Here is a 13,224-nt window from a genome sequence, read left to right on the forward strand (position 1 = left end):
CCTGTTTCCCAGTTCCAGGTGTGACTGGTGTAGTTACGGGTGGCAGCTCCGTCTCAGTCTCCGTATCTGTTTGGGCCTTTATCCCAAGAACAGGAAGCTTTTTCTAGGTGCCGTTTACACGAGACCGTTTTCATTTTGAAACGGTGTCGTTTTGATGCGTTTCGGCCTTGCGTTTACACGACAACGGTGTCGTTTTGATGCGTTTCGCCCTTCTGTTTACACGACAACAGAGTGAAAACGATGTGTTTCAGAAACGGGGTCCAGAGTGGAGCGTTTCAGAAACGCACCGGCTTGCGTTTTCGTGTAAACACTTGAAACCGGGGTGATTTGAAAACGCTCGACTCGCACATGCGCACTATGGTTGCGACGGCCAGTTTTTCGCGCACGCGCAAACTGATAAACAGTACTCGCGGATTCACGAGTGCTTCTTATGCTTTTCCTGTGTTTTTACCGTTTTGTAATTCAGCGTTGTGTGCAGCAGCGATCCAACCTCATCATCTGTCCACACAAAACCTCTCACATTGGCCGTTTTGTAAGTAATGAACAATTTGCCGCACTACCTACTGTGTCACTCCACGCATGCGCGTCTTGCGTAAACAAACTTTGCAAAGAGAAAACCAACGCCAACTTGTGGCCTGGCATGGGAACTACATCGTTTTCATCGTTTCACATGTCCTCGTGTAAACGCGGATCGTTTCTGAAACGCCATCGTGTAAACGAAAGGCTGAAACGCATCAAAACGACACCGTTTCCAGTGAAAACGGCTTCGTGTAAACGGCACCCTAGTCTTTTAATGTTGTACAGTAGTTGATGTTCTCAGATCTGAGTGTAGCAAAGCACAAAAAGTGTAGTTTTATGAATGCACTGTATCTTTTTTTCTACATTTGTATTTTTAAATAAGGCAGTAAAACTATAATAGGCTGTAAACAACTGCAATCGCTTTTATCTTTTTTTTTTCTTTCAGCCTTATGAAGCTCTGTGGTGCAAATACGGCAATGTTTATCATCCATTCCTTTACATTTCCTCCCTCATGAAGCATTTGCAGAGCTGAAGTAATTATTTTTGGATGTGTTTGCCAGACTTTAAAAAAAAAAATGCATTTAGCATTTTACAGCTACTCCTGCACTGGCACAAAAAACATTTATTCTGTACACAGTTGTAAAGGGCACAGCTGTTAAATGGTGAATACATTTTTTTTTGTTGAGTTACACTGCATACAGACTCTATGGATGTGTTAAAGGAGAACCAAAAACCAGACTCAAGATGACTCACTTGAATGAACATTGCAGACACGGTTCATAAAAGAGCTTCAGGATTTGCTTCCATGTCATGAAGAAAAAAGCTCAGCTGTGATTGTTGTACTTGGTAGTATTATGCCATGTAAACATGCAAATACACTCAACAAGCACTTTATTAGATAGACCTTGCTAATACTTGGTTGGACCCCCTTTGGTCTTCAGAATTAACTTAATTCTCCAGGGCACACATTCAACAAGGTGCAGGAAACATTCCTCACAGATTTTGGTCCACAGTGACATGATAGCATCACACAGTTGCTGGACATCCCTGATGTGAATCTCCCATTACACCACTTCCCCAAGGTGCTCTGTTGGGTTGAGACCTGGTGACTGTGGAGGCCGTCTGAGTGCAGTGTACTGACTGTCATGTTCAAGAAACCAGTTTGAGATGATTTGAGCTTTGCGACGTGATGTGTTGTCCTGCTGGAGGCAGGCATCAAAAGATGGGTACACTGCGGTCATAAAGGGATGGACATGGTCAGCAGCAATACTAAGGTAGGCTGTGGTGTTTAAATGATGCTAAGCTGGTACTAAGGAGCCCAAAGTGTGCCACTAAAATGTCCCCCACACACTTACACCACCTGCAACCTGAAAAGATATAAGGTAGGTTGCCTCCATGCTTTCATGTTGTTTGCCGCAAATTCTGACCCTACCTTCGAAATTTGCATCAGACATTGAAACTCGTCAGACCAGGCAAAGTTTTTCCCAGTCTTCTGTTGCCCAGGTTTGATGACCCTGTGTGAACTGTAGCCTGAATTTCCTGTTCGTAGCTGACAGGAGTGACACCCGGAGTGGTTTTGTGCTGCTGTAGCCCATCTGTTTCAAGGTTGGATGTGTTGTGTATTCAGGGATGCTGTTCTGTACACCTGCATATCATCACCCTCCTAGAATAATGGTCCAAGTCTGTTTTTAAAGAAATTTTTATTCTTGCCTAAATTATCATATTTTCAATATTCAGTTCAGTTTTTTATGTTTTCTGAAAAACCTAAAAAAAAATGAGGGTGACGATATAATAGTTGTTATTTGAGGCAATGTTGCCTATTAGCTTTATCGCATCTACATGGCTAAATGCACTGAGTTGCTGCCATATGATTGGCTGATTAAATATCTGAATTACGAGCAGTGCCTAATAAAGTGGCCAGTGAGTGTATACGTAAACACAGCATACTGATTTGGGCAGACATTTCTTACATGAACCAAAATGTAATATGGACTGTGGTGTGACTGAATCTGGTTTACTTGTAATGATAAATATTGAGGCCATTAATCTGGCCGTGTAGCATCTGCATTTCATTGTTTTCATACTTCTGCCAGTCTTCTCTCTTTCTGCATTACTGTAATTAAAAGTTAATGTAACTATTGTTCAGCTGTTAGCTCAAACTGCATCATGATGGGCTGAACTCAGTTAGTACAGATAAGCTCATCATTGCATAGAAACCAGACTAGAGGTTTTAGGGGACTCATGCAGACATGGTAGATAATGTTGCATCTATGCATTCATTTTCAGCTAGACTTTATGCAAATATGCTCTGTGCAATAACTTATAAAGTAGTAATTTTTTAAATAAAATTTATATTTTTTAAACTTCTATTAAATGAAAGTTACAAAAATTTTATCCATGTTGTCAACATTAGTTTTTAGAAGGAAAATTGACTGTTTTTTCTTCCAAAAAAAATAAAATAATTGTATCCACTTTGTTTTACTAAACCTGACCAAGTTCAGTAGTTTTGGGCGCATAAGAGTGAAAGCTAAAGTACAAAGAAGTGAAAATTAAACTAATCAGGGAGTGAAAACAAAGTGTGAAACATTAAATTCCAGAGAGGGAAAAAAAACACGGTCTGACAAACTAGCGATTTATTAATTTTCTTAAATGCAAATTCAGCACACTAATGATGCAAATTCACTTTTCTTCCAAACATTTACCAAGCACACAATAGCGCTGGTGTGTGCTGAACTCTTGTTTACCGCCTTAGACTGCTAAACAACATTGTGTTAATTTCAATCAAACCTAAGAGAGGCACTGGTGTGGGTGTAGTGAGGAAGATGATGTGACTTTGACAGGCATTGTGTTCTTGTTGTTAAAGCTGTTATTCTTCATGATTATGCCAGCGAACTAACAGACAATCATCTTATTGCATCGATTTCTTTTTTTTTTGTTCGCTTTCCTGTCTCATCAAAAGCAGATAAAAATCCAAACGATGATGTCTACAGGTGCTGATAATATTTCATCAGGCTTTGTTTGTAATAGTGCACATACTGAACATCACAAACATCACCTACCTGTGTTTTTCTTTTTTTTTCCCCCTCTTTAACAAGTCAGTTAAAATAGACCCAGTGATTTCACAGGCTGGACGACCTTTTATTTTATCATGCAGCACACACACGGCACACACACGGCACACACACACACACACACACACACACACACACACACACAGGCACTCATTCACTCACTGCGAATCAAAACGAGTAAAGTCATTCTCCTACATCCTTTGGTATCCATGACTACAGGGTGCCAGTTTGGCGTTTATGAATTCTTCATTAGCTCATCAGCGTGTCAGTGTGTGTGTGTATGCATATGCACGTGTTACACACTCAAATGTGGGTGCGCACACGCATGGACACACCTGTCGCTGTATTTGAGAACAGCTGCTGAGGTGTGGATATCCCCTGATCTGTCAAGATGCCTCAGCTGATAGTGTGAGAACGAGCGAGAAGGTGAGAGAGACACAGCAAATGGAGGGGGGTGGTGTGGGGTGGGGGTGAGGACTGTTGCTGAAGAGGTGTTAGGCGGGGAAAGAAGAAATGAAACGGGGGTGAACAGAAGGGTGGGTGGTGGTGGGGAGACAAAGAGAAGAAGAAGCAGAGAAGACTGATCAAAAGAGCAACAGTGGAGTGTGACTAATAGGGGAGCCGGGGAGGTGATGGTGAAGGTGAAAAATGTAAAAGAAAAGTAGAGAAAGCAGCAGCAGAAGAAGAAGAGAAAAAGAAAAAAGGTCAGGCATTTCTAGTGCATAATTCCCCAGTAGCAGTGGTCCCTTATGAGTCACTCGGTCAGGGTTAAATCTTAGATTAGCTTATAATTGTAGTTGTTGATCTGGATCATCCTGCTGGAAACAACACTGTGCAAATGCTACAGTAGAGCGTTTCTTGTTTTGGGAACATACTGTGTGGGAACATCCTGTGATGGTGAAAAACCAGTCGATGCGTTTGTTGCTTCTAGGCTGCACTGCTGTATTTCCTCAGTTTACAGTTCTTTTAAAAGCTCCACGGAAAGCCTTCAGGTGATCGAAAACTCAGCGGCAGGAACGGGGAGCCAGAAAGAGAAATCATATTTCTCCTAAATTATCTTCTCTTCATCGCCTCCCTGTTAAAGCCAAAATTACAGTTACAGTAATATACTATGTTTGTATCAAAGCTCAAGTATGCTCCTCTTAGGTCAGTTTACATTTATCTGATTGGCCAATGAAGTGTGTTTTTTCTTTTTTCTGATGACATGACATTACATTAAGTTGTGGCAAAAGATTATGCGGGTTCAGGGAGCCTCTGATATTTACTGTAACCCTCTGCTTTCAGACCTTTCTGTGTCATAATTGATGACTTTTTTTTTCAGGTTAATTAGGAGCTGCATTTTTTTCAGTGCAAATATGTTCATTTTTTTTTTTAGGAGCAAGATGTAAAGAGCCATACAAAGGGCATGTTCTACAAATTACCTGTCCTTATACAATGTGTTAGACAATGCGTTAATGACATTTTAATTAAATGTATCAATATCAAAGTCTTGAACCACCCCTCATTTCTTTGTATTTTGCCTCCAAGGAGCCAGATTTTCATGATTTTTTATTTTTTTTAAATGGTCTTGAGCTACAGTTCTTCAGGCTTTCTGATGGTCTTTTGAAGTTTTTCTTTGGACACTGGCTGTTTTTTCATGCCTACCTGAAGGGATGAACAACTGTGGTCTACAAATAACTGACAGCAAAAGAAGAAGTGGCAGGCCTAACAAAAACTGAAAGGAGCAAGGACCTGACACAGAACCTGAGAGATGCATCTGACCCTTCCATTGATCCATCTACTGTTCACTGAAGCCTCATCAGAAATGGTCTCAGTGGAAGGGTGGCTGTCAAGAAGTCATTCTTAAGGACAGGAAACAGGGAGGAAAGACTGAGGTATGACAGATTACACAAGAACTGGGCTGAAAATCAGTGGCAACAGGTCTGATGGAGTAATGAATCCAGATTTTAAATTTTTGGTTCAAATTATCCTCTATGTGTGATTGTCAATATGTCCAGAGGCGGTCAGGGAAGAAGTATGACAGTGAGGGTGTACAGCCATCTGTAAAACATGGTGGAGGCTATGTCATGGTTTGGGGCTGCATTTCAGCCAGTGGTGTTGGGGATCCTCTCAAAATTGATGAAATTATGACCAGAAAAGTACCATCAGATTTTTCTCCACGTGCAATACCATCTGGAAAGTATCTCATTGGCAACAGCTTCATTTTTCAGCATGATAATGATCTCAAATACACTGCCAAAGCAGTAAAAGCATACCTGGATAGAAAACCACACAATGGAGCACTATCAGTCATGGATTGGCCTCCCCAGAGCCCGGACCTCTTTGAATGTCCTTTTCCCTCCTGCTCTCTGACGGGGACGGTCGCATTCTATCTCTCTCCTGCCTCCCTGCCCTCCCCATCTCTCCTGCTTGCTGCTTGCTGTAAGAGCGTCTCTTACACACTGTCCAAATAAGAATAAGATTAAGAAGCAACATGGATCTGGCAAACTGGGCCCTAAACACCACTGATCGAATTTTCTCCACTATGAGATCGGGGAAAGGGGAGCCTGCGTGTTCGAGTGGAACAGACCCAGTTGGATATGTCATCGATTCTTGGAGCTCGTGGAGACCTGTGTGCCTCTCAGCTCTGGAGGCTGAGGACGTGGAAGATGTTTACATATTTGGCTATTTGGTAGCGGTATCTCTTCTGTTTGGGCTGATTTACCGGGAAGTTAATAAAATCTGAGCAGCAGTTCGACATCTGCTGAGGCTGCAGACCCAGGTGGATGGGCTGTGCAGAGCTGTACAGACTCAGACTCAAAGCCTGTTGGACCTGAGCCGTAAAGCGGACGGGTAGTCCAGCTGAGAACGTGCTCGCAGGCGAGAGGGATTAGATCTGGAGATAAGGTTCGGTTCTGCACGGTGAGGACGGTAACTAATGAATTTGGAATATTGGATTTACTGAATTGAGTTCCCCAGTGAGACTGAAGGCTGTTGGAAAAAACAAAACAAAAAACAGTCAGCCTGTTAAAAAACAACATCTGCATTATCAGGAATTCTGCTCCCTAGCCGGCCTTGGGCTGGTAATCATATCTCTCCAGGACAATGTGTGGTGGTCGCTCTTCCCCTCAGCCCTCTCTGTGATTGGTGTGAGCTGGATCTGGTGTACCACGGCTGCTGATGAACTTCCATCACTATCAGCGAACTGTTTTGGCTAGGAGCTGGCATCTGGCTCCACAATGCCCCCACCCTCTCGTCTCCGTCTGCACCCCCCCCTACCATATTGCTATCCTGGCTTTAAATGTGCAAATATGCTTTACTAAGGTGGTTTTTTTGGACCCTGGACCAGATGACATTTTTTTTAACCTAACTACCCCATGATGTGTGTTTGTTTCCTTTTCCGGGGACTGATTGTAGCGGCGGCGCCAATGTGGCAGCGGCTGCGGACACCCATCTCCCCTTTGTTAGTCTTGTCTGTTCTTCTCTGGATGGTTGTTTTGAATGCAATTTTGTTATATTATGACGGAATGTCATTATATAATTTGTTGTATAATGATTAATTTCGTTGTATGTATAATGACAATAAAGTTCTATTCTATTCTATTCTATTCTATTCAAGAAGCCTGGAGAACTTTTCCTGAAGACTGCTTAAAGAAATTACAACAAAGCTGCCTCAGAGAGTTCAGTGCTGAAGAATATAGTGACTTTCAAGCTGGTTTGAATTCTACAAACTCAATAAATAACTACACCTATTTCCTATTTCTGTAGCAAAATATAAATATAAAAGAATTACACTCTTGTCTGTACAGTAAACAGCTAAGCTACACTAACTGGTATAAATCCACTGATCACAGCAGTGTTTTTTTTTTTTTTTTTTGGTCTCTGGATCCTCGTGTTGAAGTATCCTTGAGAGAGATGTTGAACCTTAAATTGCTCCTGATGATGAGGGCAGTGCCTTTACTGCCAACAGTGTGTCAATGCATCAATTACAGGCTAAAAATGCTGTATAAATGCCGTCCAACCCACTAATTTAAACCAACATGTGACTGCCGGTATGAAGAGACCCACTTGAAATGTCAAATGTGGTCACGAATGAATATTTGCAGAGAGTGAGACCTGTGGGTATTTGTTCCCTTCAGTGTAGTCACAGTGGGGAGGGATCAGTTCACAGCATGCGAGTACTGTAATAGGATACAACTGATCCTATAAGGGAGTATGGGAGTAGGCCAGCTGGGAGGGAGCGGAAAGAAAATAACTCCCCAATTTGTAAAACTTAGATGTAACTGCTCAAAGCAGAAGAAGAAAATAAAATCCTGACTCACTTTCTGCGCGCACCGTGCGTCGTATAATCAGTGTCTGGAGCTTGTTTATTTAAAGTAAATGGTGCATTCAGACACTAGAAGATTACAGCTGCCAGTAAACAAAGGGACTCATCTTCCTTTGAAACCTATTTAAAAGGGAATTAAAACTGAGAAAGCTTCATCAGTGTTTGGAAGAGAGAAGAGAGCGCACTGGAAGGAGAGGGAGAGGCCAATCAGTCCATTTCATTGTCTTTTCAAACCACGAGCTGAGTCTCAATTAAACTCTGTTATTGAAGGCCCTAAAAATAACTGCAATCAGTTACCTTTGTCTGAAAGTCTCTAATTCAATGTGAACTTTAAATATTGCTGCTGCAAATGAACTGTAATTTAAAAAATTGCCACACTACTGCAGGAGAGAGGGCTTTTTTTTTTCTTTCCTTAACAAAAAGCTTCCTTTTCATCTGCTTTCCCCTCTTTTCTGGCCTCAGTACTTTTCTGTCTTAGCGGGGGGAATAACGAGCATCTTTTTCACCAACAATGCCGTCTCTTCCCAGCGCTCTCTGCTCTTTTCTTTCATCTGCTTCACCTCTCGTCCCCTCCCTGGGTAATTAATCCTCCACGCTGCCGACGCTCAATTTTCCACCCATTCCATTTCTTTCTTCCCTCATCTGCTCTTGTTCTCTGGTCGTTTGTTTCTCCACTGATCTTTTCCATCAACGCCCCCCCCCCACACACACACACACACACACTGTCTTCCACTGTCCCATATTTGCACTTCTTCTCATTACTCTCAGATTAATGGGTTTTTACTTTTCATCAGGCGGTTATTTAAATTCAGGTCAGCCTGATTGAGGAGGTGGGAGAAGGTGGACATCAAACATCCATACCTGGGATAAATCAGAATTGATTACCTCTAATTATCTCTAGGAATGTTGGAAACTGTGGAAATACATAGCAAAAACTCTTCTGCTGTCACCATTATCACCATTGATATTATCAACACAAGGGGGGTGACTTTTATCTTTAGTGAACATTTTCTCTCATTCTCCCAATCCTGAAATAGGAATATGATAGGGGGAAAAAAATAAAATAAAAAGCAGGCATTCCCCAGACAGAGGCAGACAAAAAGCAGTTTAGTTATTTCCGGTGAGCAACCTTCGCCGAAAATCGGCTTGCATATGCTTTTTGCTATTTGTGATTCAGGAACAGCAGCTGAAGGAAGCCCTATAACCTTTTGTATACTGAGCGTCTCTCTCTCTCTGCGGCCTCACGCACACATCATCAGCATGCTGACAAATCCAAAGCTTGGCAGGCCTGCTGAACCATTCCCCACCTGGAAGTGAGGGTGATACCAAACAGTTGCTACTGCTTTTATTTGATTTGACCGACTCAAGGTTTGCAGTGTCCAACTGCAACAGTCTGAGTACATCGTGTCACGATCTAATCAGTTTGTTGGACAGCGGGGTGGGGGGTGGGTGGGTGGGTAGGGGGCATGATGGATCACTCTGTAAATTTAACAGAATTTATTGCTCAGCAGGAGTTAATTTTATGACTTGGCTACAGATGAGCCATCTGCACTCCTTTTCCTTCCCTCCATTAGGTGTGGTCGATGGATGGCTACTATAAAGGCAGGCGTGTGTTAGAGTACAGGACCATGGGAGACTTCACAAAGGGCCAGAACTTCGTGCAGCATCTGTTACCCCATCCCTGGGCAGGAACCGGCCACGTGGTCTACAACGGGTCCCTCTATTACAACAAGCACCAGAGCAACATCCTGGTAGGAGACTGGCATACGATTAGTAATTAACAATTTATGCTGGTGATGGAATCAGCAAGAGTGAGGTGTTGTACATGTATGAATGTGTGCATGTATGTGTCTTTCTAGGTTCAGTACCATTTCCGCTCTCGAAGTGTGTTACTGCAGCGTAGCCTAAGCGGAGCAGGATACAACAACACCTTCCCCTACAGCTGGGGAGGATCGTCTGACATCGACCTCATGGCAGACGAGACGGGACTCTGGGCTGTCTACACTTCCATCCCGAACGCTGGAAACATTATGGTACTCTCCCACACTGAGACACATTGCTGCACAGCAAAATTAACTGATTTATGGGTTATGACTAGTGCACAGAAATAGAGAAAATAAGCTGAGTGCTGTATATTAAAATTGTGAGATACAGTCAGGTGCATAATTATTTAGACAGTGATGCATTTTTAGTAATTTTGCCTCTGTACACCACAGCAGATTTTAAATGAACAGATCAAGATATGATTGAAGCGCAGACTCTCAGTTTTAGGGGGTTTAGCAAAATAGGCCCCAGTTTTCTGAAGCTCAAAAGTAATTGGACAGTTCACTGAGAATCCATTTCCATGCCAGACGAGGCCTGTTTTCATCTTATTCATTGCAAATTAGGCAGATAACAGACCTGGCTTTGATCCAAAGTGCTGAACTTGCATTTTGTAGCTTTGGAACTATTAATATGTCCAAAGAGATTTTCATGCAAGTAAGACATGCTGTCATTAGGCTGGAAACAATAAAATAAATCAATCAGAGAGAGAGCAAAACTTTTAGGAGTGTCCAAATCAACAATTTAGTGCATTCTTTAAAAAAAAAAAAAAAGATGAACTGCCTAGATCAGCAACACCAACAGGTCTGAAAGACCACAGAAGACAACAAGGACTGGGCAGGTTTAAAAAGAAAATGCAGCCAAAAAGAACTGAATTGTTTTCAAGCAGGGACAAGTAGTCATTCCTCTTACACTACAATGAAGTCCACTTGAATTTCAGGCAAGAGGTGCATGTGTAGTTGGTGCACTGTAGTGTTGTGAGTTGGGATTCTGTGCAGTAACAAAAAATTGTCTTCCAAAAGAAGCTTTGCTCCCTGCGTCTGATGTTCCTAGCAGTGACAGTTTTGCCGTATGAAAAATCTAAATTACAGCACATACGTCATAAGTGACTGCTCAGTGACCTCATGACAGTAAAATTCCCAGTTTAGCCAATGAGCTTAGACACTAAAACTCTAGTATCAAACAACAGGTTTGCCAAGCTTTAACAATGGTATTTGGACCATAAACACAAGATAAAAAGTCGATTTTCACCATAAAATCAGTCTAAAGAACTTTACATCTGTATGTTTACAAATGTACACACAGGCTCACAAGTACATATACACTGTATACAAAGGATGAAAATAGTCACAGTAATATTACCCAATGAGAGTGGACTGTTTGGAAACTTTGAGTTTACCATTTTAGCTGATGGTATCTTGTTTTTTTGTTTTTGACCGTGAAATTAAAGGTCACTGCACACCCATGCAGTAGCAAATTTCAGTCCCAAGGTAGCTATGCCCTAAAGCATATGCTGCTCATCATCTAGTTTACTCTAAATAGGACCATAATGTACTAATGAACATCGCGTTGTTTTCAATAAGACTTGAAACTAGTGATTGAGACCATAAACTCATCAGTTAAGTGTTTTCTGAATCAGGTGGAAAGTAGGGTCATTTTCTTATCCACGTCCATCAGACAGAAGACAGGTTTATGGCTCCTTGGCTTCCCTTTTCAAACCCAGAGGTTGCATCCATCTTTTATACAAATGGTCTGTGGTAATGGGAAGGCCCTTTAAAAATAGAAAAATAAAAGTCTTTATGCTCTCAGGTGTACAATCTATAACACACACGCTGCTTTCAACACATTTCAGCATTTCTACAATGCAGTTGCTGATTCACATCAGTTTATTTATGATCGTGTGAGCCGACCCCGTCCTCTCTGCTTCCAGGTGAGTCGTCTGGACCCTCATTCGCTTGAAGTCCTCCAGAGCTGGGACACGGGGTTTCCTAAGCGGAGTGCTGGGGAGGCCTTCATGATTTGCGGCACCCTGTATGTCACCAACTCCCACCTGGCCGGGGCTAAGGTCCACTTTGCTTACCACACCAACACCTCCACGTACGAATACACCGACATCCCCTTCCACAACCAGTACTCCCACATCAGCATGATGGACTACAACCCCAGAGAGAGAGCGCTGTACACCTGGAACAACGGTCACCAGGTCCTCTATAACGTCACATTGTTTCACGTTATCCGGAGCGACGGATAGATTCACACGTAAATGATTTTAAAAAATTAAATCAATTAAAACAAAACAAACAAATAAAGTAAAAATGAAAGAGGTGGAATTTTAAAGGACACTTCAACTTACAAAAACACACATGCACACACACATACAACAGCAATTCACATCAACAAGCTAAAGAGCTGTCTGTGTTTGAATTTGAATGACTTCTAGATGATGAGAACTCACTGAGCTAATAACTAGACACAGTACATGGTTGTCAAACACCAGTCTAAAGGTCACAGACAAGAGTATTCATCACAGCAAAGATGGAAATTAACTGCCTCTACAGCAGAGATGCTGATAGAAAAGAAGGAAGTCAGACATTTTGAGCTCATCCATATTCTGTTACTTTTCATTCCACTCGTATATCAAGACGTGACTTTGGAAGTCGAGGTCGGATTGTTGGGAAAAAATTTATATATATATATATACACACAGCTTGTGAACTGAATTTCACCTCGCTTCAAACCTTGAGCTATGACGATGGCCCTGACTGAGATATTCTGGGTTTGTGATGTGATTGTGGACGTGTTCAGTCAGCATGGTTGTTCATTCAATAAAGTTTACTGTCAAACTTTGCCAAGACTTCTTTGTCCTGATCTCTGCACAACATAGTGTACACAAATAAAACATACAGGGTTTTATGCTCTCTCCCTCTCTCTCTCTCCCTCCCTCCCTCAGCTTGGGCATCTGGTTGGATGCAGCCTCATGAATTTAGAGAAATTAAAAAAACAGCAAAACAAAGACGCTCATATGGGATAGCAGGTATAAGCCATATATTCAAATACCCACAGATGCTCTTCAATGCACATCCTCCAGAACAAAGCTGCAGCCGATCACATGACAGTCTTGTAGACATGGGATCTGTGGCTGTCCAAACATTGTAAATTTTTCCCTGTTAGTTAGCCTTTCAGAATCTGCTTGTTATGCTGTGTGAGGTATTTTTTAACATGGGTTAAGAAGAGTGCTCTATAAATGATTAAAAATAAGGAGCGTAGTGGATGCTAAAGGATCATGACAATCACACAGTATTTGGAACGCTATTCTTCAGTTCCACCCTCAAGAATGCTGCAGTGTGGTCGGTGGACTGGTGTCCATTATTTAACAGATCTTCTCCCACATATTGTTGTGACAACCAATCCAAAAGCTGCTTTAAAGAAACAGAAAAACTCAGAATGATGGCAAATGGTCAGCTATTTCATTTGGCTAAATCTATGTAACTCCACGTACAAAGACCA

General features: G+C 41.9%; 1 protein-coding gene across 2 annotated transcripts in view; it reads left to right on the forward strand.

Annotated features, from left to right (window-relative positions):
* Nucleotides 1-12,514, forward strand: part of LOC115782376 (noelin-2-like) — a 37,584-nt gene extending 25,070 nt beyond the window's left edge. The window contains exons 6-8 of one of the 2 annotated variants that reach the window (XM_030732560.1): nt 9,471-9,647; nt 9,756-9,905; nt 11,831-12,514. In XM_030732560.1, the coding sequence (XP_030588420.1) occupies nt 9,471-9,647; nt 9,756-9,905; nt 11,831-11,968 (465 nt within the window). In that variant the 3' untranslated portion in view covers nt 11,969-12,514. Of the gene's footprint in view, nt 1-9,470; nt 9,648-9,755; nt 9,930-11,647 lie in introns of both variants that reach the window. The other variant, XM_030732554.1, reaches the window with a different exon arrangement.
* The last annotated feature ends 710 nt before the right edge of the window (nt 12,515-13,224 follow it).

Source organism: Archocentrus centrarchus, chromosome 1, assembly GCF_007364275.1.
Source record: "Archocentrus centrarchus isolate MPI-CPG fArcCen1 chromosome 1, fArcCen1, whole genome shotgun sequence".
Taxonomy (NCBI): Eukaryota; Metazoa; Chordata; class Actinopteri; order Cichliformes; family Cichlidae; genus Archocentrus; species Archocentrus centrarchus.